The following is a 27,634-nucleotide window of genomic DNA, read 5'->3' on the forward strand; positions in this document are numbered from 1 at the left end:
TCCACAAGTAATCAGCTGGAAATCCAGTGCCTGAAACAAGTACCTGAATGTTACTTCACCTCCCCCAAAGAGTACAAGCTTCCTGCAAAGAAGCAATGTGCTGAAAGCAGAGAAAGAAAAATCAGATTTTGTGAATCACTGTATCATAACAAAGTATTTAGTTAGTAAGGAACATAATTTCACTACTGGTGAAATTAAAAGAAACTCATTTCTTTAAACACTGCCTTTTTTCTCGGTTGTAAAAGTGTACCTTTTACACTGCTAATTTAAATTAGGAAAAAGAATAATCTGATGAAAAAGCCCAAGAAAATTTAATGCTTACCCAATTATCATGTGCTTTTTTCTCATGAGAAATAATCTGAAAAAGAAGTCATTAAAACAGTAATGATAAATATTTTTTTCAGTAAAAAAACATCCACACCTACTACTATGATTTAGTACACAGCTCACAAACTCAAAAAATAACTCAAGCATCTCTAAAAAGTCAGCAAGTAACATTTTAGAGCAAATTTTCATATACATATGATCTACTCTATTATACTTTTAAAACAAAAACTGAATGTAAAGACAGCTAAAATTTTTGTCTAGTACATTTCTATTTTACACAATAATCAATTACAATAGAAGGTGCCAATTAGGAGACAACTAGCCAGACTAAATATAAGACCCCAATGCTGATATATGTTTATTCATGCAACCCAAATTCCCAAATCAGCAGCAGTTCACATGGCAACTTTAAACAATGTCTCTTGTCCCAGAATCTCTGCCTTCCTAGAAAGGTTTCACAGCCACACAAAAACCTCAAGAGAGTACCTATACTCCTGTATCAAAACAGAGATACCAATTCAAACAAATCACAATTGTTATGTTACACACACACACACCTGTCCTTGATAAGAATGAATGGTTCTCTCCAATTCTTCTTCTAGATCTTTGGCTCGTTTTCTACAAAGAACAAATAATCATTTTACTACTAACATATACTAAAAAATGACAGAACAGACTATCTCTACTGAAAATATTAATTAAAACACCTAGAGTGCTTTGTTTCATGTAACTCTAGAACTCCACGTTAATCACCTTTACAAGGTTCTAACGCATATTTTTTCCTGATATAATTTCAACATTAACTAAGCTTTAGGAGTACTACTACTTGGGTTTACCTAAACCAAGACCATGAAAAGATTGAGAATGGTATATTGGCTCTTTTTATTTTTAAGAAGCATAATTTTGGGAGATTTATTCAGATTCCTATAATCTTAATAGAACTCTCGGAAATTAATGATCTGTAAGAAATAAATTGTTATTTATTACCTTTGTAACATGACAATTATTTCTTTTGGATAAAATTCAAGCTTACTCTTCCTAATGTAAAATGAAGTATCACAACTATTTGGAATACTGCTGAATGTTGCCACTTGTTTCTCTAGGTGTTTATTATTTCTATTATTTTACCTTAGCTCAGTGAGGACTAAGCTAAGGTAAAAACTAGACTTATGGTCTTTTAAACATTTCTTCATAACTTTTTTTTTTTTTTTAATTATTTATTTTATTTATTTATTGGCTGCACTGGGTCTTCATTGCTGCACATGGGCTTTCTCCAGTTGCTGCGAGCGGGGGCTACTCTTCATTGTGGTGCGCGGGCTCCTCACTGTAGTGGCTTCTCTTGTTTTGGAGCACAGGCCCTAGGCGCGTGGGCTTCAATAGTTGCAGCACATGGGCTCAATAGTTGTGGCTCACAGGCTCTAGAGCACAGGCTCAATAGTTGTGGCTCACAGGCTTAGTTGCTCCGTGGCATGTGGAATCTTCCCAGGGCAGGGCTCGAACCTGTGTCCCCTGCATTGGCAGGCAGATTCTTTACCACTGCGCCACCTAGGAAGTCCTCTTCATAACTTTAATGAAGGCTTACTCTCCTTTTGGTGGAATACTTCTCAAACTGATTTAATATTATATACACTCTTCCCCATGTGAACCAAAAAGGAACGACCTTAAAATTAATCAAATTCATAAAGTTCTTAACACTAACATAAAATAGGATCACCCATATTCAAATCCAACTAATGTGAGAGATTTAAAATCACACACACTGAAAGAAAAACAATTTTTTCCTTATTTTCTGTATAACTGCATATTATCAAGACATCTAACTGAAAAATAATGAAACAAAAATATGGCGGGGGGGGTTGCTTTATTATTTTTCCTGGTATTGGGCTTTTGGATACCCTTCCCACCTCAAAAAGAAAGGGGTAAAATATATTCAGTACCTATAGGTCTCCAGCTCTTCAGCTGCATAGCTGATCTTTTCATCTGCTTTGGAAAGTTTCTCCTCTTTCTCTAGCCGGTAATTTTCCTCCACTGTTAATTTCCTTAAAACAAAAAGTGTTTTATTTCCTTTATGCTATGTCATAAAATAATCAATTGTATATTTTTAATTATATCATAAATGGTGATTTCTTTCACTGCTTCCCATAAAGCAATCTGCAAATACCAATCAAAACATCACATGCAAGAAAAAAAAAAAGTACCTGAGTGTGCAATTTAATATTATAAACAAAGTGTAAAGCATCTTGTCTAATATAGTACTACTAATATATGCTTCAAGAATTTTCTATAAGAATTTATCACAGAAATAAGATTATCAAAGCTAAATATTAATAAAAAATAGTATGACTATATTATTTACCAAGCTTTCTAGTATAAATAAGCAATACATTTATTAGACAAGAAGTCACCACCTAATGAACTATGTTTCAATAATTTTTAAATTGGTTGTTAGTTGTTAAAATAGTGATTGGGCTTCCAGGCCAGTACACACACACAGACACACACACACACCCCTTACACGTAATGAACCCAAAGTAAAAAAAATTTAGTAACAGTAATCCAACCTTACTACTTCTACTTAACAATAATAGCTCATTTAATGAGCCCTTGAGTATGTGCCAGAAACTCTTCTTTCATCTTTATATATATTACCTTATTTATCACAACAGCTCTACAAGAAGGGTACGTTTACAAAAAGAAAAATGAAGCCCAGAGAAACTAAACAACAAGACCAAAGCATAGAGTTAGCAGTGACTCCATTATACTTCATCACCCATGTTGTTTCACACAGTGTCATTAATAACACTGGTCTCTCAAGAGATACTTGTTGAATGCCAAAGGAAAACACATTTGGAGTCCTAACTGTGGATGCCTGACCTTCATGAGCTTCGGGAAAGAACATGACAAACCACTGAAGAAATTCTACAGGTCAACAATAAATGTTTTATATTCTACATACTACATTACCTATTGCTTAGGAAGCACTCCCGAGATCAATCATTTCACAGGTGTTATAAGAAAATAAAAGTCATCTCCTTAAGAAAAGCATGAAAGAGAGGTGTGTTCTTATTGTACAGACTGCATGCTAAAAATGGCCAGAAATTCTTTGACACCCCTTTGGTTGAGAGTAAAGTCTATGAACCCTCCTCTTGTATTTGGGTGGGCTCATAAATGATGGAAATTGAGAACTCAAAACATTTCAAACTAATGAATGAAACCGCAATGTGCACGACAGCATACAGGAGGATTTCTTCTTTGCTTCCCAACCTTCCTTTGAGTATCTACAGAGAATATCTTTTTTCTTTGAAATTTTAAACACTACTCATTAAATTTCTATAATCAAACATACATTAATTCATTGAAAAGATACTCTCAAAGGTATTCCTTTCACCTCAATTAATCCCTGTTATGTCCACAATTTACTCACAGTTATCTTTCATCCCAACCTAAAAAGAAGGCCTCATTCCTAGGTTTACTGACAGAAACCATGAGGCTACTCTGTAGTTCTTCCATTTAGTCAAGTTTATTTCTCTTTTATGCCTGGAGCAGTCCCAAGTGGCCCAGAAGTCCATGATGAATAGAAAGTTTTTAAATTCTGAATTGAATCCAAAGCATGACTGAAGTACACGGCTTGGTAGTCAAAGAGCCTAACAAATCACCTAGCATCCTGATGTCAGTGGAGTTTAATATTCTCTACCATTTTTCAAATACATACAACAGAATCTCATTATTCCCACTAGTTATGGTCTATAAAGTCACTGAATTAGCAAATACTGAACCATTGCTCCTAGGGGAAATACAGGGTTAGGTTCCTATGAGCTCTGATCACAGCATTTTTATAAATTAATACATAACCCCATTCTATGTGTTTCTGGTGAAAGACACCTTATTTAATATATATCGTTGGTTCGTAAGAATGAACTCATGGCCAACAGCATTATAACTCATGCCTGAACAAAGCTTATCTGCACATGTATTTTCTCTATAAGGCACACCACTGCCTTCTTGCACTTAGGAACACGAGACAGCACTTCAGTTTTACATATATCAGAGATGGAATTAATGGATAGTTCAATTAGTAAGATGTCCACCAGATTCCAGGACCTAGATTAGCAATAATTTGCTGACTATTTATTAGAAGTCAAAGAGGATTTTGTGAACTAGCTGGAAATTACATGATCATTTATATTTTCTTCCTTGAAGAAAAATGTGTCAAAATCAAGTAACTTTCTTAGAAATAAATTGATGAAATGCAACCCAATCATAAATTGAGAACTCTAAATAATCACATAAGCTACAAACACAACATTTTTCAGCTATTTTACTTGCCACTCAGTGGAGTTACCAACATAATTTTTATTACCTGTGAAGTTTCATTTCATTTTCTTGATACAGTTCAGTCATTACTTTAAGCTTCTGCTGAAGCTTTTGAGTCTCACTTTCAAACTGTGTATTTTCTGACTGTAAAGATGCTTGTTCAGTCTGGAGATTTTTAATACACTCTACAGAAAAAGTTTTTAAATCACAATTAAAGGAGAAAATATTCTGAGTCACACAGTAATATTTCATAAAAATAAAAATTACCAAAAATAATTATTAATAAACTAAATTCTTTCCAACAAAAAATCTATAAGGCATTTTGTTCACCTAAATACCTTTTAACATTTTAAGAAGCTATATAAATTATTATAAATATTTTGTTATTCAAACATTTCCTAAAAGGAAAAAAAAATTCCTAAAACCATCAATATTCTAATTTTAGCATCTAATTTTCAGTCTAGGAGACAAAAGCCACTAAAATTCTCACAGTTATGGTGAGTTTTGAAGGCAAATATTTTAGTTCAATATTTTCTGTGAAACTACTTCCACATGATGAATAATGCATGTGTTTTTATCTAGTAAATAGTTTATCCATTCATATCTAACTTCAACACCAGCCTCCTTTTAGGCCAAAATTTTGATATATGTTATAAATCAAGCCAGAAATTTGGATCTTCTGATAACAAATGCGCAAAGTCCTCCTAGCTTAAACCAGATCAAGACTGGACAGGGGGACTTCCCTGGTGGCTCAGAGGTTAAGAATCCACCTGCCAATGCAGGAGACACAGGTTCAACCCCTGGTCTGGGAAGATCCCACATGCCACAGAACAACTAAGCCCATGTGCCACAACTACTAAGCCTGTGCTCTAGAGCCCACAAGCCACAACTACCGAAGCCTGTGCACCTAAAGCTCGAGCTCCACAGCAAGAGAAGCCCCTGCTTGCCACAACCAGAAAAAGCCCATGTGCAGCAACGAAGATCCAACACAGCCAAGAAAATAAATAACTAAGCCTTAAAAAAAAAAAAAAGAAAAAGACTGGAGAGAAAAATACCAACTTTAGCTTTGTTTCAACCTAAAAGAATCATCTATGGAATTCAAATTAATTCTAATTAATTATGAAAATTTTATAATTAGTGCATCCACTGTTTTTAAAACCTTAACTCTTCCAACATAACCTAACTCCTCTAAGACTGAGGTGACATCTCCCAAAAAATGTGTATGAATCACCACCATACCATATATCTTAAAACAAGGCAAAACTCACTCTGCCTAAAGATGGCAGCTTTAAAATTATACTAACAAGCATTAAAATTTTATTAATTACATGTGATGGTATGTAATTATTCTAAAACATCTATTAATTAAATGTACACACCAAAATGATAGTTTAAGTAAATACCTTAACATTCAATGACTAAATGGGCTGGACATTGTCCACATCTGTCTTTCCACAGAAATTTTTAAATCTACATCAGTTAAAAAGTCTGTTGACCTAGGCTTTAAGCCAATGCCATTGTTAAGTCTTAACAATTCTTAACAAGCCATTGTTAAGTCACTTAACTGACATTAAAATTGAATCCCGCTTTTTAAAAAAAAAAACATTAAACCAACACAAATCTTCATTGTATGTTTGTACTTCTACCTTAACTATTTTGTTTCAAATCCTCTGTATCTTAAAAGAGCACTGTAAATGATTATCAAAAAAGGCAGGATCAGAGGAGAAAAAGTTTATTAGAAAACTTTCCTGCTATGAAAAGAATATCAATTATAGAAATTTATCTTTCATGACCTCTTAAAAAAAGAAAGATTTGGAAGAAGGGTACAAACACAAAGTCTCCAAATACTAGTTTTAGAAAATAATAATTTGCCAAGAAATTGTATTAAGTGATAGGGTAACTGGTGACCAAATTCCTTTCTATTCTAGCACTTACTACAGTTCCTCACTGAGAGCCTGTTAATGTACTAAAATATGGCTTCCTTGAAAGCAGGCTCTGTATCTTTTCCTCCTGTAAATCTCCCATGGCTTTTAGTACTAAATAAAGCAAAACTTTATTTTTAAGTTAATGTTTTTCAAAATCCAAATATAATCCAACTACCAATATCATGTGAATAGGGCAATGATAATTTTTTAAATAATTTCTGGTGGTTCAACCTTTTCAAAAAGTGTCTTATTATACAGTTCACTTACTTTAGAAATTTTTGAAAATATAGGTAAGCAAAAAGAAAATAGAAATCTGTCCATAATCTCATATTCAAAGAGAATCATGGTTGACATTTGAGAATGTCCTTCCATCATCTTTTTATGCTAATAGTTATGGTGAACTTTCTTTTCACAAAGTAGAATGTTACTTATATCAACTGTAAACAATTTCAAACATAACTAACAGTGTTTGTTTACTTTAGAAAAAAATCACTATCAGAAAAATAAATAAAAGCCTTTTCTATTAAAAAAAATTCACTTTTACAGGTCTAACATCATTGCTTGCTATATGTGCTAATATACTATGCACATACATTAAAGGAAAAAACTATACTGTAAAAAGATCTGTAAAATACAGTAGTGCCACTACTAAAAATCAATTTTGCAATTAAAGTTTTTTTTTAATTACCAGTTTTAATTTGCTATTTTTTAACAACTAAAACCATACCACACATGACAATGAAATTCAGAGATAAGTACACTTTTACATGTTTTTTTAAAATAATGCCATTCATTTTATATATGGAGAAAATGATATGGCTTTACCAACAACAATAAAACCTCAGGACTAACTTTTCACAAATAACCAACAAAAGTAATAGTTAAAAAAATCAAATTTTATCTCCCCATAATTGATTCACTTATTGTACCATTCTCTATAAAGGAGATATATTTATCTAGAACAACTTATAAGTATGTAGATTACCTACCTGTAAGCTCTTCTTTTGTTTTATCAACTTCAGATAACTGAGTGTAAATTTGGTTTCTTTCTCCTTCTAGGGTTTTTAAAGAAGCTCTTAACTTCAAAGAATGGGAGAAGAAGGAAAAAAGCAACATTAATCAACTGTACCAAAAAAACAAAAAAAATCTCAATACACCAATTCTTTGAAGCTCTTTTACACTCTGATGAAATTACTGCCTAGACTACACAAACCAACAACATAGCTTCCATCCTGGAAAGTCAGCAAAGTCATCAATAGTTGTAAATCTCCAAACAGGAATGGAGAAGATCAGTGACAGATGCTTACATAGTGGCTATTTGCCTTCAGCACATAAGGTTTTTTTGGTTTTGTTTTTGTTTTTGTTTTTCCTGCAGTGGAAGCACAGAGTCTTAACCACGGGACCGCCAAGGAAGTCCCAGCACATAAGTTCTGATTAAAGCAACCTTCAAAATACATTACCGAGACTTCACATAGATCAATAAAAATCAGGACACCACTACTAGGATGAAAAACAGCAGGGATAAACCAAAAGAAAATGAGTCTAGTATCTGCTTCTCAAAATAAGATATGAGACAATAGGGGATCAGAAAACATTGAGACCACAGAACGAAGAATGCTCAAAGAGGGAAGAATGGGAGAATATACAGTAAACATTCTTAACACATTCCTTATCCACAGAAATGAGTGTACACCTTGAAAAATTTTGTGATAAATTCTAAAAATCAACAATATGAATTTTATAATAATAGTTATAAAAAAAGAAAAAAGCAATTGAAGAAAATTCTCATCACTTCTAAAAATCCTATCACTTAATGGTAACTAGAAAATGGACTTTTAAAACAGTTACTAGGACATGGATTTAATCCATGTTTTATTTCTTTCTCTATATTCTTTATATTTCTGTAGTAATGCAAACCTTAGCAGCATGAATCAGTTTCTTCAAAGCTCCCTTTGGTTGATTATCTGTAGTGAAAAACAAGAAACATAATAATAAATTGAGAAAACAGGGCAATGCCACAACAGATATTCAAATGATTTTACTAGTTCACTCAACTAGAGCCTTATAATCCCTCTTCTTGCTACAGTAAAAAATTTAATATAAGGCAGAACAGCCTCAGACCTGCTCCCAGGAAGCTAAAGAAAAAAAGCACTGGAAGTACCACAATATCATCTAACAAGATTCTTCACCACTAACTCCAAGAACAGAGTTATAACAAGGATTTGGTATTCACCTAAATCCAGCCCACCGTCTCAATTATTCTTAGAATCCTTCAGCATACAAAATATGAGTGGAATTATACTCCAAATTAAAATAACATTAAACAAGCATGAGTTTTCTCATTACTAAAAGAGTTATTTCTTACAAGATAAAGCAGAAGTGAGAAAGTATAAACACAATTATATTTACTTTGGAATGTACTTTTCTTCCAACACATTAATGCTATCATCAAAGAAAATCTTTTAAAAATCACACCTTCTCCTTAATATTTGCTGATTATACAGGGGATGGAGGGAGAGAAAAGAGAAAGGGCACCAAAGTCAGAAGAACTATCATTGGGGGAAACTGGATGAAGATACATGGGACTTCTCTGCACTGCTTTTACAACTTTCTGTGATTCTATAATTACATCAAAACAAGATGTTCTTTAAGTCAAAGGAATTGGTTTGAAAATATACGAAATAGCTATAGTGAACCTAACTTCCGCTGAGTTTCCAGACTGCAACCAGCAATGGCAATAAGAATTTGGGATGGCCAAGATTAAAGTATTGTAACCATCTAGGCATTCATTTATATAACACTTGTTTTTCACACTACCCACCTACCCATTTGATCAACGTACAGTACAAGGAAAAACAGGCATGGAAATGATTATGATGCAATGTGAAGACTGCTATAATGTACAACATATAAAAAGAACAGAGAGGAGGAAGACTGAAGGTCTATCTGAGGGGCTGAAAAAAGATTTACTGAAAAGGTGTTATCTCAGCTGAAATAACCATGAGGGATAGTGAGAGAGGGACAGAATATCACACAAGTATATAAAGAACATGGTGTACATGGGGAACTAAAAGGAAATACAAGAGCCAGTCATCATTTTCGGGAAGAGGGTAAGTCATGACTTAATACCTAAGTGAGTATCATCTTCTGAATCACTCTCCATTTCCAATTCCAAGTTATCATCATCTGTTATTTCTTCTCCAAGCACAGCAGCCCAGTCTTTCATCTTTCGTAAGCGCTCAGTCAGAGACTTGATGTTTAGCAAAGGGGGAAAAAGAGAGAGAGGGTAATGCTTTATGCCAATGGCTTTACAACTTCTGAAGGCATAGCTGTAGTCTAAAAATCAATCCACGTAGATAATAGTACATGAGCTCTTATTCTCCACCTGGCATAATATATGTAAACACTCTCAAAAACTAACATTTACTATTAAACACTGCAAATTAAAAATCACAACTGATTATTTCTAAATCAAATATAGTACTTGATAACGGTCCATTTTTGCTAAATGTATCACATGACTATAAAGCAACGGAACATTTCTTACATATTTCTCACTTGCCACAATAAGAGTGGTCATTAACATGACAGTAAATTTTGTATGAGGTCAAACAAATCCTCAAGTGAGGTACATGATATATGAAAAGATCACAGATTTCACAGTTTCAATCTATTCAAGTAAACAACAAGCTGAGGAATTCAACTGACATAAAGAAAAGGAAATAATAAAAGAGAAACTGAATTGGAACATTAGAGGTTTTCCAACAGTACTTTCTGAATTTTCTTTAAAAAAGGAAGATTTTCGTACACCATAGAGAATAAAATAGACTGTTCCATGTATTTCTGTGGAAGGACCCACCTAAAAAAACCCATTCTGCTCTATAATTTCCACCCTTTGATCTCCTCCCTCTTGAGAGTTCCCGGCACAAATATCATGACCTACAGCTTTGAGTAGAGCTTGAGATTAGCATCTCATTCTTGTTCTGTTAGAAAGAGTCCCAAGTCCTTTAGCAGAGTAAGTTTAGGGGAAAAAAAAAAAAATGCCCAATTATGAATACAAATCCTAAAGATGGAACCTTGAAAATATCCTTAGTAGTAATGTACACAGCATAAATGTACAGCTTTCAAGATGACAACATCCACTTCACTGTGCAGATTACAAAATGTTAGTTGTACATCTTCTTACTTAATATTCACATTTGAGTATCTGCTTGCAACTTGAAAGCATAAGATTTAAAACAGTAGGCAGGAAAAAAGTGGTAGGAGGGAGAGAGAGGCCATAGGGAAAAAAAACAACAAATCCTAACAATAATATCAACTATTTTATTACTACTGGAGTCAAATTTCAATTAGATTTACTTAAGTATTCATCTCTGTGAAAGCAGATAAACCAGTTAACCTAGGTATTAAAGATATTCAGCCAATACATATAACTTTATTTGTCCAATTTATAAAATTCTCTCTAACCTCTTCTTATCAACAAAAAAAGATGGCAATCTTAAGATAAAAGGTAAAATCCAATATCTTCTGTCTTTCTTCATTAAATACCTAGGCTAAAATACAGAGGAGAGACAAAAAAAGAACACAGGGACTCTCTCTCTCTCTCTCTCTCTCTATATATATATACTGCAAATCTATAAGTCTTCAAGGAATATTTGGCAGCAAGGATAACAACACTGGTACAAATTGAAATGTATGCCAAAAAGTACACCTCCTCAAATTTGGCCAAATAAATTATCAAAATAAAAGCTGCTAAAAACAAAAATGTTCAAATTTCAACATTAGTATAAAAGTCTAGTTTAAGTCAGTCACTAAGCCAGCAGGGCCATTTACCTTAATCTGATTTTCTTTATCACATAGAACTTGTTCCACATGTGCTTTGGAGTCTTCAAATGTTACTTTCTGTTTATTAAGTTCATTCACTTGTTCTTTCCATTCTTCAGCTTCTTGTAAAAGCTAAAATTCAAACCCCCCAAAAAAAGAAAAGCAACTCATATGTCATTATACTTATGTGTAGGTACACGTATTTATATATCTAAGGTGTGTCATTAATAGAACCTCACAAAAAAGGAAAAGTAACTCATATTATCTTACCACACTTATGTGTAGTTGTACTTATTTATATATCTAGGTGTACCACTAATAAATATTATACAGCACAATGTATTGCATAGAAGGGAGGGAGAAAGGGAGAGGGGAAGGAAAGAGGGAGAAAACGAGGAATGGAATGAGCAAAGACGGGAAGGAAGGAAAGAGGGAAGGAAGGGCTCCCGATTTCAAAGAACTTTCAAAACAGGGGTAAAGTAAAATAACAGACACAAACATTCTTCAACTGACTTACATAATAAATTTATACCAAATAAAAAGCTTTCTGAGACAAACATATTTGTTAGATTTGGTCGTTCCTTACCATTCCTTACATCCCATATAACATGCCATACCTTACTTGTATTAAAATTTTTTTAATCATGTGCCATTTTGTGGTTAACTAACCTTCAGAAATACCATTAATCTAGAACAGATCAAATTCTGCTTAAACAATCTTTTACTGTATATGCTTTTACAGGAGACGAAAAACTTTCTCAACATGAATAAAATGTAAAGATTGTTGTAAAAGATAAACTTAACTATAATACTTAAAAGCTTTGCAAATCAAAAAATAACTGAAATAGGGACTTCCTAGGTGGCGCAGTGGTTAAGAATCTGCCTGCCAATGCAGGGGACACAGGTTCAATCCCTGCTCCAGGAAGATCCCACATGCCATGGAGCAGCTAAGCCCATGCACCACAACTATTGAGGCTGCGCTCTACAGCCTGTGAGCCACAACTATTGAGCCCATGTGCCTAGAGCCCTTGCTCCGCAACAAGAGAAGCCACCGCAATGACAAACCCGTGCATCACAATGAAAAGTAGCCCCCACTCGCCACAACTAGAGAAAGCCCATGTGTAGCAACAAAGACCCAATGCAGCCAATAAATAAATAAGTAAATAAATAATTTAAAAAAAAAAAACAAATAAAATTTAAAAACAAGCAAGTAATTAGAAAGATATACTTACATATACCAAAGGATTAATAACCTTAACATGCAAAGAGCTCTTAGAAATCAATAAGAAAAATAGCCCCCCCAAAAATAGAATCAGCAAGCAATTTATGAAAGAATCGGCCCATATATATATATATGAAAAAAAGGGGGGCCAATTTTATTTAGTCTTTAAAACTCTATTCTATCAAATAGTAATTACTGGGTTTCTCTGCAAAACCAAGGCTTCATCAGCATATTCCCTAGCACAAGAAAAACCAATCCTTTTCCGTGCATGTACTAGAATAAGACAACACTGGGACTTCTCTGGTGGCTCAGTGGTTAAGAATCTGCCTGCCAATGCAGGGGACACGGGTTCGATCCCTGGTCCAGGAAGATCCCTCATGCTCCACAGCAACCAAGCCCGAGTGCCACAACCAGCAAGATTGTGTTTTAGAGACTTCAAGTCACAATTACTGAGCCCACGTGCTGCAACTACCAAAACCCGTGACCTAGAGCCCGTGCTCTGCAACAAGAGAAGCCACCACAATGAGAAGCCCGTGCACTGCAACAAAGAGTAGCCCTCACCTGCCACAACTAGAGAAAGCCCACACGCAGCAACGAAGACCCAATGCAGCCCCCCCCAAAAAAGAAAATAAGATAACTGACAGATTAAAAATAAGTAAGAATTGGAAAATAATACTTGGATTTGGTTACTGGCTAGGTTCTAGTGAGTTACTAAAAGGACTGCATACACAGCATGCAGTCTCCTAAGGTTAAGGAAGGAATGTGTTAGAACATGGAATCAGTGAATACAGCATAGTTTATTTCAAGAATTCTGGTGATTAAAAAGAAGTTAGATGAAAGCAGCTATAAAGAGTAAGACAATCTAGGTGAATTCTTTTTCAAGGTATAGAAGATCACTTTTGGTTACATTGATAACACAGGAAGACTAACACAAGGTGTACCACTACTTTCTCCTGAAATCTACTAAGATAACAGTAAAGAGGTTTAAGGGGGAAAAGTACAAACCCACAAGGAAAAAGATTAAAGGTGATGAAGAAAAAGATAATTCTAGAAGAGGAAAGTGGAAAGAGATGGAAGCATGGTAAAAGACCATACAGAGCTGAAATCTACGGGAGAAGATGCAAGACTCTAAAAGCAGGCTGACTTGATACAACTCAGAAAGGCTCATGATTTGGAGGCACAAGTACTAGGGTATAAGTAGAATGAAAAAAGGAGGACTGTCCAAAAGTCTGTATGAAAAGCAGTTAGGAAACCCCCCATGTTCTCCCTGCACACAAATACACACCTATTCTAATTCTCAACCCATCCCTCTCACCCCACTGTCTTTCACATGCATGCGCACATGCACACGCACACTCACACACATACACACACATCTGCCAAAAGCTTGGAGGTTATTCTCTGGAGAGCTAGAATCTGAAACTCTGGGACACCTGACCCAGGTAAAGGTGTGAGTAACAAGCTAAAAACATAAAAGCATTACGCGAAAGTTACTGAATAGTGAGATAGCAGCCCTCCTTACCTCACTAAGCTGCTTACCTCAGTGTTGGCAAACAGGCTTGTACCTCCCAAGTGGGAACTATGGAGGAATCACCCCTGTGGAAAATGGTCTTTGAATACCAACAACTGGGGATCCTCCAATGAAATACCCTAGCCAGATTACCTTATAGAAGGGCCCACGAGAAACACATACAGGGCCTCCAGTTAGATTTGGAAAGCTTCACTATTAAATGAGCAGACACCCATGAATCCCCAAACATCTGAAAAAAGAAACTCTTAGATAAAAGACATAGACTAAAACAGATAATAAAGGAACTCAAAGGAAACAAGGCAACTCAAGGAAAAACAGGTCAAAAAAGAGGAAAAAACAAACAAACATAATATCCTCAGCAAAGTAAGACACTGCATCCATGAAACCACAAAAAGGCATAAGTAAAACAACAAAGAACTCTTAAAAGTGAAAAATATCAGAGAGTAAGTGAACAAAAGTTCCACAGACAAAAAGAAACTAAAAATATATTTTCAAATAATTTCATATACCATACAAAATACACCACAAAAAGTATGAAATAATGCAAGTAAATTTCTCAGAATTGAATCAAGAGCAAGAGTTTCCAGACTGAGAGTATCCAACAAATGTATAGAAAAAGACCCACACTAAGGCACACCATCATGAAATTCTGGAGAACAGTGAAAGATACTAAGATTTTCCCCTGGGGAAGGGAGTAGGTCACAAAAAAGGTTCCATAATCCAAACAGCACTTGACTTCTCAAAAGTAATACTGGAAAATGAAGACAATAGAGCAATAATGTCAAAATTTCAAGAAAAAAAATTTTCAACCCAGAAGATATCCAACCAAAATGTTAACAGTATGAGAGAAGAAGACATTCTAAGACATGAAAGTTTTTTAAAAGTTACCTCCTGTACCTTTTCTCAGGAAGCTAATCAAGGGAATTTGCCACATAAAAAGCACAGACATGAGACAGGAAATAAAGGATCCAAGACAGAAGAAAGACAAGGGAAAGGATGAGGGTGAAGTGAAATCTCAGAACAGCAGAAGTATAGTAGACCTAAAGAACAAGTTCCTACTGGACCAGGAGGATGGAAGACTTCAAGGAAAAAATGAAATTAGTAGATTAACCAAAGTATTTGAACACATAAGATATTCACATAATCTCTAAAAAGAGATGTATGTGATTGAACTACAGATGAACTACAGATAGGTATAAAAGAAACAAGATAATTATTAACTCTAGGGCAAATAAAATGTTGAGTGAAACATAATATGTAGTCAGAGCACACATCATGTGGCTCAGCTGTAATATTTAGAAAATCATAAATAACATAATCATTAAAAAATGTTCCCACTGAAAAATTATAACTGTATTGGGAGAACAGCTGGACAGGAAATATATTTGGGTATGTGGCAGTGTCTACATATGTGGGGAGGAAGAGGGTAAAAGTTAAATCCCCATTAGATCTGCCACCACAACTGCTTCCAGCTTCAGGCCCCAGACACATGGCTGTAATAATTCTCACGGTATTCACCGCCCTCCTTCAGTATGGCTTTGAGGATCTGTGCTAAATGCTATCTGTTATTATTATCAAAATGCTGAGTGCCCAGGCTTACTTTCATTCCTGGGGGAAGAGGGTTCCAGGAATATGGACTGCTGTATCTTATATAAAAGAGACACCACAGGATACATAGGAGATTGTCCTGCTCTTGTGGTCTCCAGAAAGAGCCTACTTTTGCCCCTAGCATGGTCCAGTCATGAATATACCCAAAATGTTTATAATTACACACTCACAAGCTAAAGAATCCCTTTACAGTACAAACCTGTTTCTGGCTTTCCTGAAGTTGAGAATTTTCACTTGAAGCCTCTTTTATAGCTACTTTAAGTCGTTCTTCATTCATTTGAAATATTTTGAAGGTTGTTTTGGCCTAAGTAAAATACAACATATTGAGATTATAAGAGCTAGTCTAATACAATTGCTCTTTTTTATACACACTCCCTGAAACATGAAATGAAAGTAAAAAAAGTGCCAATATTAATAGGAGAGGAAGCATGCTGTAATGGAAAAAAGGGTGGCCTAGACTCAAGGTCTAGTCACTCAAGGTCTGGTTACTCTGCCACTAACTTGCCACATGACCTTGGACAAATGATTTAACCTCTCGTAATCTTCTATGTACTACATGGCAAATTTTGTTAACTTTCTACTGTCTGTCTCTCTTACCAGAATTTAAAATCCACAAGAGCCTTTCTGTCTATTTTGTCTACTAATATTAAGTGCCAATCACCTTCAACGGTGACCAGTACATAGCAATAGCTCAAAAAATACTGTCCAATGGAAAAAAACGAACCTTCTTCAGATACCCTGCATTTTTAAAATATATCTGAATCCTAATATTATATCTTATTCTTTAATTATAAAAGTAATAGTAAAATGTAAGTGATTTTCAAAAGCAAGAGAACTATTAAAGTAATTCAACTTACTTCAGCTACTTGTGATTTGAGGGACTTTGATTCATCTTCTAGCAACTGTATCCTTTTTGAAATATCCACCATCTAAAAAGGCAGTATCAATCAATAAACAAGTATTTACTAAACTCCTCCAGTTTCCAAGATGCCATATATATTAAGTATATTATTAACCTAACAGTTTTGCTCCAAAAGTGACAGTTCAAATTAAGAAAACTTCTCAGCCATATGCTTAAAGGGATTTCATATGAAAGCTATGTAACAACAGTATTTCAACTCATCTTTAATATTCTGTAACACAAGTTATATAGGGCCAAAAGAAATCCACCAGCATCATATCTTACTAATGTCACACACATCAAGATCATCCTTAAGATAGATTTTAAAATAGAAAGACAAATAAAGGAAAGTTAAAGTTCTTAATACATTTTTTGAGTAATTAAAAAAAAAATCCACTACGTATGTGATTATTCAGCTTAAATTATTTGTTTGAGCTACTTCCACAGTGCAAAGAGGAAATTTCTGTAAGAATATGCAAGAAATGTAACATAGTAATGATAACCCCTAACAAATGAAAAGAGCTAGTGGATCTGGAAATTTTTCTTCTCCACTTTACAGCCTTCTGTATTCTTCGCAATTTTTTTTTTACACTGCATGTAATACTTCAACTGATGATCATATGTCTTTTTTTTTTAAACTCAGTAACTTTCTTTTTCCTTCAGTCTCCTCAAACACAGATGTCTTACCAATTCATCTTGCTCCAAATGTTTAGATTTCTCTTCTTTTAACTCTTTTTCTAGAACGAGTATTTCATCCTCAAGTTCAGATTTGGACCTACTCAGCTTTTCACAGGCCGCCTAAAACAGGAAGCCAACTTTATAAGACTGACATAGGAATTTTTGGTCAAGATAAATCAGATGAATGTAATCAAATACATATACAATAAATTAAATAAGTACAGTTTATATATTTGTTCATTTTTATAGCACTGAAATAACAGCAGTACTATCAGGTGTCAGCAAACTTTTTCTATAAAGAGACAGAGAGGAAGTATTTTAGGCTTGAAGACCATGCAGTTTCTGTCCCAGGTAGTCAACTGATAGGCACAGGTAATGAAAAAGCAAAGACTATACATAAATGAATGAGCATGGCTGTGTTTCAATAAAATTTTATTTACATTAACAAGTGGAGAGCTCAGAGTCTAGTTTGCCAACTTCTACTCTAAAGCATTATAAAAGAAACAATGAGAAAAAAATCCAATTTAGTATAATTAAATACATAAAATAAAAAATAAACTCAACAATCAAGATAATATTCTACACTGAATTATGACATATTTGCTGTGACCTTTTTAATTTAAAATGATTAGTTGTTGGATTATTTCAATTGGATTTTAAATACTATAATAAACATACCTCTGGTATTTGTGATCCTTCAACAAACTTGTTAAAAAAAATAAAATAAACCAAAAGAATCAAAGAATTTAATGCAGGCCAAAATAAAAGTAGAACAAGTACATACTACATCATACTGGTTAAAAAACTTATTTATATACATATATATTTCCCCAAATTTGGCTATCTGATTATATGAATTCTCTGACTTGAATCAAGATTACTCTATTGTTTTGATTTTTATCTACAGATTCAAACATCAATTTCTATCATTATATCACTTTATAGTTTATATTCAGCTATGTTTACCAATCTTGAAAATAAACACTATATGTTTCAAAATTAGTTTCAAAAACTAAAAATAGAGAAAAACTTCCAAAATATTCATTTAAAAAAAATTTAGCTAATCTTACTGCCAGATTATATAAATTCAATGCCTGAGAAAAAATTGGTATGTTTTATTTTATCCATAACATCACAAAGGTTTGAGTAAATATTTCTGCTCTCCAGTTTTTGCTGTTCTGTCAACATGCTAACTAAATTCCTTATAAAATTCTATTTTAATCAATCTAGTAAATTGCTACCAGAACAGCAGTTAAAACAGAGGGTCAACAAATAAAATACAACAATTTCAACAAGCTCTTGAGAATATTAATAGGTAACAGATGAAGAAAGAAAATGTTAAGAAATTAATTTTATTTGGAATTCCATTTATAATCTTCCTTTGGACTCTACTAGGAAATTCTGATTCATGATACATATGCTTTCTGATGACTACAGACATCAGTGATTGAGCACTGCCAAGCTGAATTAACTGAACACGCACACCAAAGGCTACTGTTTTCTACTTTAATATGAGTACGCTTTTCACAACATTTACATCTCTAAACAGTAGTAAGGAATTGCTATTACTTACCCGAATCTGTCGTAGCTTAGCTAAATAACAAATTATCACACTTTCCTTCCTTACTATTAGCCAAATCAAACCTGGCTCAGGAAAGTCAACGCTATATCTCTTCCAAACTCGACATTCAGTGGCATCATGTTGAAATTTGTGATGGTGGGGGTATTTACACAACAGAAGTCAGCAAATGCTACAAATAAAGGCTCCTGCTTTGTAGAGAGCCAGCTGTTAAACATTTACCAGCACACCACTGTGGGTAACATAAATCTCTAGTCTAATTCTAGTCAGCTCCTAACACACTGGTATGAGGTAAAGGCAAGTATTGCCTCAATTTACATAATTTATCATTGCCAACTATCCCTAAATTTATGAAAATAAATCCCATTTTTCCTTCCTAGAGCAAACTGAATGAAAAAAGAAATGGTTACCTTAATACATTTCCCGGGATGAAGAATAAGGAGTTTCTATATAGTTCTAGATTACAGTGAACTGAATATGCTTCACTCGAAACAAGTCATCAACAAAAGCTCAAATTTTTAAAATACCTTAGGCTACTTAATAATATTCTATTTCCTATATTTAACTTTTCCTTTACATTTTAACATCTAGAGATGATCTTTCACATTTCCTCTCAAATGTGAGTTTTGAGAAGATATATGACTTTTAAAGTTTATGTTATTTAGTAAGAACCTTTCCTCCAACTTTTATAATTATACTATTTGTTTTTACCTTCAAGCTTTGTGCTTCTGTTGACTCCTCAAAGCTGGCATCCTTTAAAGATGATGCTAAGCCTTCATACTGAAAAAAAGCAACACTGTAAGTATAAGTTCTATAAATTTTATCCCATATATACAGAATCTAAAAAAAATGGTATTGATGAACTCAGTGGTAGAGGAAAAATAAAGATGCAGAGGTAGAGAACAGATTTGAGGACATGGGGAGGTGAGGAAGGAGAAGCTGGAACAAAGTGAAAGAGTAGTATTGACAAATATACACTACCAAATGTAAAACAGATAGCTAGTGGGAAGCAACTGCCTAACACAGGGAGATCAACTCAATGATTGCTGATGACCTAAAGGGGTGGATAGGGAGGATGTGAGGGAGGCTCAAGAGGGAGGGGATATGGGGATATATGTATAAATACAGTTGATTTGCTTTGTTGTACAGTGGAAACTGGCACAACAGTGTAAAGCTATTATACTCCAATAAAGATCTGAAAAAAAATTTTATTCCAAACTATACCTGCACTATGACCCACCAATTCCAGGAGAAGCAACAGTAAATCCTCACTGCAGAAAGATAAATCACCCACAGCTTCAACTTAACCACTATAATTTTTCTTATACTATTACTGATACTCAACATGAATTCAAGAAAACAAGATCTGACTGAGAACCAAGAGAAAAAATGAGTGAGAGAAGCAGACACTTGGAGGATTCAGGTAATACAGTTCTCCTTCAGACATTAAAATAAGTAAGCTTAGGGGCTTACCTGGTGATGCACTGGTTGGGAACCCGCCTGCCAGTGCAGGGGACACGGGTTCGAGCCCTGATCCGGGAAGATCCCATATGCCACAGAGCTACTAAGCCCATGCACCACAACTACTGAGCCTGTGCTCTAGAGCCTGCAAGCCACAGCTATTGAGCCCACGTGCCACAACTACTGAAGCCCATCACCTAGAGCCCATGTTCTGCAACAAGAGAAGCCACTGCAATGAGACGTCCACACACCACAACGAAGGGTAGCCCCTGCTCACCGCAACTAGAGAAAGCCAGCACACAGCACCTAAAATCCAATGCAGCCAATCAATCAATCAATCAATCAATCAATCAATTTAGAGGCTCAAGAGGGAGGGGATATGGGTATATATGTACACATATAGCTGATTCACTTTGTTGTTCAGCAGAAACTAACACAATACTGTAAAGCAATTATACTCCAATAAAGATTAAAAAAAAAAAGAGGAACCAAAAATATGTAAGAGGAATCAAAATAATTAAACCAGAAAAAAAGAACTACAAAAAGAGCCACACAAACTTAGAAACGAAAAAGGCAATAAATGAAATCAAGATGGTTTAAAAGATGATGAGACACAAATGAAGACAACTAGTAAAATGGACGCTAGATCAGAAGAAAATATCTAGACTGAAGTGTGAACAAAGAGATAAGAAACCTGGAAAAGAACATAAGAGACGCGTGGGACATAGTAAAAAGCTAAAATACAAGTATTTAAAATTTCAGGAAGAGAAGAGAAAAAAAAGTAAAAACAATACTTGAAAAGGTTATGATCAAGAGTGTTACAAAACTAACGAAAGGCATTAAGCCACAGATTCTAGAACATCATGAAGCCCAATGATAATAGACAAAACCACATATAGACTAGTAACACTGCTGAAAATCAAAGATAAAGAGAAAATCATAAAAGTAGCCAGAAAGTTTCTTATAAAGTTATACAATATCTGCCCTATGACCTACCAATTTTAATACTAGATATTTACTACTGAGAAAGGAAAACAAACAAAAAAAAAGATAGACTGATCATAGCAACTGTATTCATAATAGCCAAAAGCTGGAAATAACCACATTAAGAGGTAAATGGATAAACAAAATTGATAAGTTGATGTAATGCAAATTTACTTGCAAGTTAAAAAAAAAACTACTAATACATGCAACACAGTGAATCTCAAAAATACAATGCTAACTGAAAAAAGGCAGATACAAAAGAGTATGATTTCATTTATACAAACACTGAAACAGACAAAAACTAATTTATGGTGATAGAAATAAAAACAGTAGTTGCTGGCAGGAGTAGGGGACTGAGTGAAAATGAGCACAAGTGAAATACAAGGGTGACAGAAATGTTCTATGTATTAATGGGGATGGCAGATTCACGGGTGAATATACCTGTCAAATTTTACAGAACTGCATGTTTAAGAATGTCTACTTAACTATATGAAAATTACACAATTTTTTAAATTGAAAGAGAAAAATATACAAAACAAGATATAATATCAGCAAATTTCAATAAAACTTATAGCTGACTTTGACCCACACACAACATGCCAAGAAAAAAAAAATCAGTAAAATGAGGTGTCCCAAGTGCTTAAAGAAAATAACTGCCAACTCAGACTTCTATAAAGAGCATTATACAAAAATGGAGAAATAAAGACATTATCAGACAAACAAAAACTAAGAGAATTTATCAACAGTATATTCCAGAAAAGACCAGGAGGTTTCTCTATCCTACAGGAGGAAAGAAAATCATCCCAGATGTAAGCTGGAAAGGAAAGAAAGAATGAACAACAATTGAAAGAATAAATGTGTGGATAAATCCAAATGAATCTTGACTGTTTCAGAGAATAATAAAATGATTTGGAGGTTTATATAAAGTCAAAATATAGTGCAACAGCACTAAGATAAAAGGGGACAAGTGGAATTAAAGCATTCCAAGATCTCTGCATTATCCAGTAAGCAGTAATAGCACAAATTTATTTTAGAGTTTAATAAATTAAGGATATATGTTGCAATCTCTAAGGTAACCATTAAAAAAATAAAGTCCATAACTAACAAGTGCATTGTTGTATAAAATACTGAATTAATAAATGACTATTTCAATCCAAAGGAAAACAAGAGAAGAGAAAAAGGCATATGGAACAGGTGGGTCAAACAGAAAATAAATAGCTAAGATGGTAGATCTGATCCCTAATAAATCAGAAATAACATTATATGCAAAAGAACTAAATAATTAAATTAGTAGATTTTTTAGACTGATTAACAAAAGTAAAACCCATCTGTGTGCTGTTTCCAAAAGAAACAGCTTAAACATAAGTATATAAAAAGGTTGAAGGTAAAATAATGGGAAAAGATCTACCATGCAAATATTCACCAAGTGAAAACTAGGATTGTTACACTGTATATCAGACAAAGTCAATTACTACAAATACAAAACAAAAAGACAACCCTCAGAATGGGAGAAAATATTTGCAAACAAAGCAACCAACAAGGGACTAATCTCCAAAATATACAAACAGCTCATGCAGCTCTATATCAAAAAAATAAATAACGCAATCAAAAAATGGACAGAAGATCTAAATAGACATTTCTCCAAAAAAGACTGAAAGATGGCCAAAAAGCACATAAAAAGATGCTCAACATCATTAATTATTAGAGAAATGCAAATCAAAACTACAATGAGGTATCACCTCACACCAGTCAGAATGGCCATCATCAATCTACAAACAATAAATGCTGGAGAGGATGTGGAGAAAAGGGAACCATCCTACACTGTTGGTAGGAATATAAATTCATACAGCCACTATGGAGAACAGTGTGGAGGCTCCTTAAAAAACTAAAAATAAAACTACCATATGAGCCAGCAATCCCACTGCTGGGCATATACCTGGAAAAAAACGTAATTCGAAAAGACACACGCACCTCAATGTTCATTGCAGCACTACTGACAATACAATAGCCAGGACATGAAAGCAACCTAAATGCCCATCAACAGAGGAATGGATAACGAAGATGTGGTACATATATAAAGTGGAATATCACTCAGCCATAAAAAAGAAGAAAATAATGCCATTTGCAGCAACATGGATGGACCTAGAGATTGTCATGCTGAGTGAAGTAAGTCAGACACAGAAAGACAAATATAATATGATATTGCTTATATGTGGAATCTAAAATAAAGGGTATAAATGAACTTACCTACAAAACAGAAGTAGAGTCATGGATATAGAAAACAAACTTATGGTAACCAGGGGATAAGCAGGGGAGGGATAAATTGGGAGACTGTGACTGACATTTACACACTACTATATATAAGACAGTAACTAATAAGAACCTGCTGTATAGCACAGAGAACTCTACTCAATACTTTGTAATGGCCTATGTGGGAAAAGAATCTAAAAAAAAAGGGGGGGGATATATGTATATGTATAACTGATTCACTGTGCTGTACACCTGAAACTAACATAATATTGTAAATCAAATATACTCCAATAAAAATTTTTTAAAAAAGAGTTACTACAAATAAAATAAGGGCATTCATAGTGATAAAAGGGTCAATCTAACTAAGAAAATAAATAATTTTAAATCCGTATGCATCTAACATAGCCTCAATATACATAAAAATAACAACATATTTCTCTCAATAACCACGAGATTGTATGAATAAAAAATTAACAAGTGACTTAATTTTTATATTTATATACCAATAAACTAGTAAATAAAATGGTATGGTATTGGCACAAGAATAATAATATGTATAAATTTATATTATATATGAAATATTTACCAAAATCAATCTTACGCAAAGCCAGAAATTAAGTATCAACAAAGGACTGAAATCATACAGAGAATATTCTCTGAATTAAATATAATTAGGTAGAATTAGGCTAAAACTTAATAACAAATAAATTATTGGGAAATCCCCATATGTTAGGAAATTAATAAATATCCTAACAAATAACCAGTGTTTCCAAAAAATATCACAATAAAATTTTTTAAATATTTTACACTGAATGATCAGGAAACCAGGACATATCAAAACTAATGAGATGCTTTAATAAAAGCCAAGCTTGCCAAGTAAATTATAACTTTAATGCAGAAATTATAAAAGAAAGCTAAAAACTCAATGATTTTACAATTCACCCCAAGAAGTGATAAAAAAAAAAAAAAGAAGAGCAAGTAAACCAAAGAAAAGTTAAAATTGAAGTAATAAAGAAAGCAATGAATTAGAAAGCAAATAAAGTAAAAAGAATCAACTGAGCCAAAAGAACGTTCTTTGGAAACACTAAAAAAGTTGATAAACCATTGTCAAGGATAAGGGGATAAAGATAGAAAGAAGGACAAACAACCTAATGTCAGAAATAAAAGAGCAGACTTTTCTAAAGGTCTTATAAATGTTTAGAAAATAACGAGAATAAACAGTATACCAGCAATGAGCAAAGCCACCGCACTGAGAAGCCCGCACAGCACAACAAAGAGTAGCCCCCACTCTCCGCAACTACAGAAAGCCTGTGTGCAGCAACGAAGACCCAATGCAGCCAATAAATAATAAATAAATAAATAGATAGATAGATAGATTTTTTTTGAAAAACAGGCAAAGGGACCGAGTAGACATTTCTCCAAACAAGATATATAAATGCCAATAAGCACATGAAAAGATGTTCAACATCACTAAGCCATCGGGGAAATGCAAATTAAAACCTCACTGACAGAACACTGTAAACCAACTATACTTCAATAAAATTAAAAAAAAAAAAAAACAAAACACCTCACTGTGACAACATTTCACATCAACTAGGATAGCTATAATCAAAAAGACATAATAACAAGTGTTGGAAGGGAATTCCCGGGCAGTCCAGTGATTAGGACTCCGCATTTCCACTGCAGGGAGCATGAGTTCCATCCCAGGTTGGGGAACTAAGATCCTGTATGCCGCACAGCATGGCCAAAAAAAAAAAGAAAGTGTTGGGAAAGATGTGGAGAAAATGGAACACTCACAGACTGCTGGTAGAAATATAAACTGGCACAGCCACTGTGAAGCACAATCTGGCAGTTCTTTAAAAAGTTAAATATAGATCCAGCAATTCTACTCCTAGGTATATACACCCAAAGGAATTTAAAACATATATCCACACAAAGACTTGTACAAGAATGTCCACAGCAGCATCATTTAAAACATCCAAAAAATACAATAATCCAAATGTCCATTAACTGAAAAATGGATTATCAATGGTGGTAGGGAATATTATTTGGCAAAAAAAAGATATTAAGTATGGACACATGCTACAACATGGATGAATCTTGAAAACATTATGTTAGGCTTAAAAAGCTAGTTACAAAGAAGCAAATGTTGTATCATTCCACTTATGTGAAATGGAATCTGGAATCTAGTGTAGGCAACTTTATAGAAACAGAAAGTAGATCAATTGTCTAGGCCTTAGGAGCAGAGGAGATTGGGAGAAGTGTGACAGCTAAGAGGTACAGGGTTTCTTTGGGGTATAAAAAATATGTTTTAAAATTTTTTGTGGTGGATATACAACTGTGAATATACTAAAAGCCATTCATTTGTACACTTTAAATGGGTGAATAGTATAGTATGTGAATTATACCCCAACAAAGCTGTTAAAAAAAAAACTACACTATTTATAATAGTTTCAAAAATCATCAGATACTAGGGAATAAATCTAAGAAAAGATGTACAAGACCTCAACACAAAAATGTATGAACAGTACTGACAGAATTTTAAAAAGACATAAATAGAGGGATATACCACAGCCCATGGATAATCACTCAATATTGTAAAAGTGTAAATTCTCTCCAAATTAATCTATATATTCAATACAATCCTGAATTCCTAACAGGCTGTGTGCAGGTGTGCATGTGTAAAGTGATGAAGTGATTTAAAATTTATACAAAAAGACAAAGTGCCAAGATAGCCAACACAATCTTGAAAAACAAACCTGGAGGTTTACACTGTCAGATATATCAAGACGTGCTAGGCAGATTCTAAAAAGCATGATATTGGTGCAAGGACATATTAAAAAAAAAAAAAAACCAAAAGAATAGAAGATATTATAGAAACACTCAGATATACACTCACGTGATTTAAAACAATGACACTAAAGAACAAACAGAACAAAGGGAAAAGACGATCTTTGAACAAATGGTATTGGTAAATTCAATAGCCACATGAAAAACTTTGAGTACTAACCACCAAATCACACCATCACAGATTCAATTTTGGATGGATTAAAGACTGTTTAATTTGGGGCTGAAATGTCTGCCCTCAAAATGTATATGTTGAAGTCCCAATACCTCAAAATGTGACTATACTTGGAGACAGGCCCTTTAAAGTTCATTAAGTTAAAATTAGCCCCTTGGATTAAGATAGGCCCTAATCCACCTGACTGGTGCCCTTACAAGAGGAAATTTGGACACAAGAGAGACATCAGAAACATGCACCTGCACAGAGAAAAGACAATGTGAGGACAGGGCAAGAAGATGGCCAGTTATGTCAAAATGATAGGCCTCAGAAGAAACCAAACCTGCCAACACCTTGATTCTGGACCTCTAGCCTCCAAAACTGTGAAAAAATTTAATTTCCATAAAAGTCAACCAGTCTGTAGTATTGTGTTATGGCAGTCCAAGAAAACTAATACAAAGACTAAATGAGAAAAGTAAAAACATAAAGTTTCTAAAAGATAACACAGAAGAATATCTTCAAATTCTTGAGTAGGCAAAAAAATTTTAAGTAGGAAACAAACAGCAGTCATCATAAAGAAAAGATTGAAAAATTAGACAACGTTAAAATTAAGAACTTATGCTTACCAAGATGCCATTTGAAATAAAAAGGCAGGGACTTCCCTGGTGGCCCAGAGTTAAGAATCCACCCACCAATGCAGGGAATACAGGTTCAATCCCTGGGCCGGGAAGATCCCAAGTACCACAGAGCAACTAAGCCCTTGTGCCACAACTACTGAAGCCTGCACACACTAGAGCCCGTGCACCGCAACTACTCAACCAGCATGCTGCAACTACTGAAGCCCAAGCACCTAGAGCCCGTGCCACAGGAGAAGCCACCGCAATGAGAAGCAGGTACACCGCAATGAAGAGTAGCCCCTGCTCACCACAACTAGAGAAAGCCCGTGCACAGAAACAAGACCGAACACAGCCGCCCCCCCCCACCCCCAAAAAAAAGGAAGAAAGAAAGAAAAAGACAAACCACAGAGTG

The 27,634-nt window shown here is 34.2% G+C and overlaps 1 protein-coding gene across 5 annotated transcripts in view; it reads right to left on the minus strand.

The window, feature by feature from the left end:
- Positions 1-27,634, minus strand: part of MIA2 (MIA SH3 domain ER export factor 2) — a 95,930-nt gene that overhangs the window by 27,830 nt on the left and 40,466 nt on the right. For all 5 annotated transcript variants that reach the window (XM_057721427.1, XM_057721424.1, XM_057721423.1 and 2 more), the window contains 12 exons: positions 19,621-19,689; positions 17,340-17,450; positions 16,609-16,680; positions 15,951-16,055; positions 11,400-11,522; positions 9,696-9,816; positions 8,484-8,530; positions 7,556-7,646; positions 4,688-4,826; positions 2,265-2,366; positions 885-945; positions 323-358 (listed from right to left, as the gene is read on the minus strand). In XM_057721427.1, coding sequence (XP_057577410.1) covers positions 323-358; positions 885-945; positions 2,265-2,366; positions 4,688-4,826; positions 7,556-7,646; positions 8,484-8,530; positions 9,696-9,816; positions 11,400-11,522; positions 15,951-16,055; positions 16,609-16,680; positions 17,340-17,450; positions 19,621-19,689 — 1,077 coding nt within the window. The remainder of the gene's footprint in view (positions 1-322; positions 359-884; positions 946-2,264; positions 2,367-4,687; positions 4,827-7,555; positions 7,647-8,483; positions 8,531-9,695; positions 9,817-11,399; positions 11,523-15,950; positions 16,056-16,608; positions 16,681-17,339; positions 17,451-19,620; positions 19,690-27,634) is intronic.

Source organism: Hippopotamus amphibius, chromosome 2, assembly GCF_030028045.1.
Source record: "Hippopotamus amphibius kiboko isolate mHipAmp2 chromosome 2, mHipAmp2.hap2, whole genome shotgun sequence".
Taxonomy (NCBI): domain Eukaryota; kingdom Metazoa; phylum Chordata; class Mammalia; order Artiodactyla; family Hippopotamidae; genus Hippopotamus; species Hippopotamus amphibius.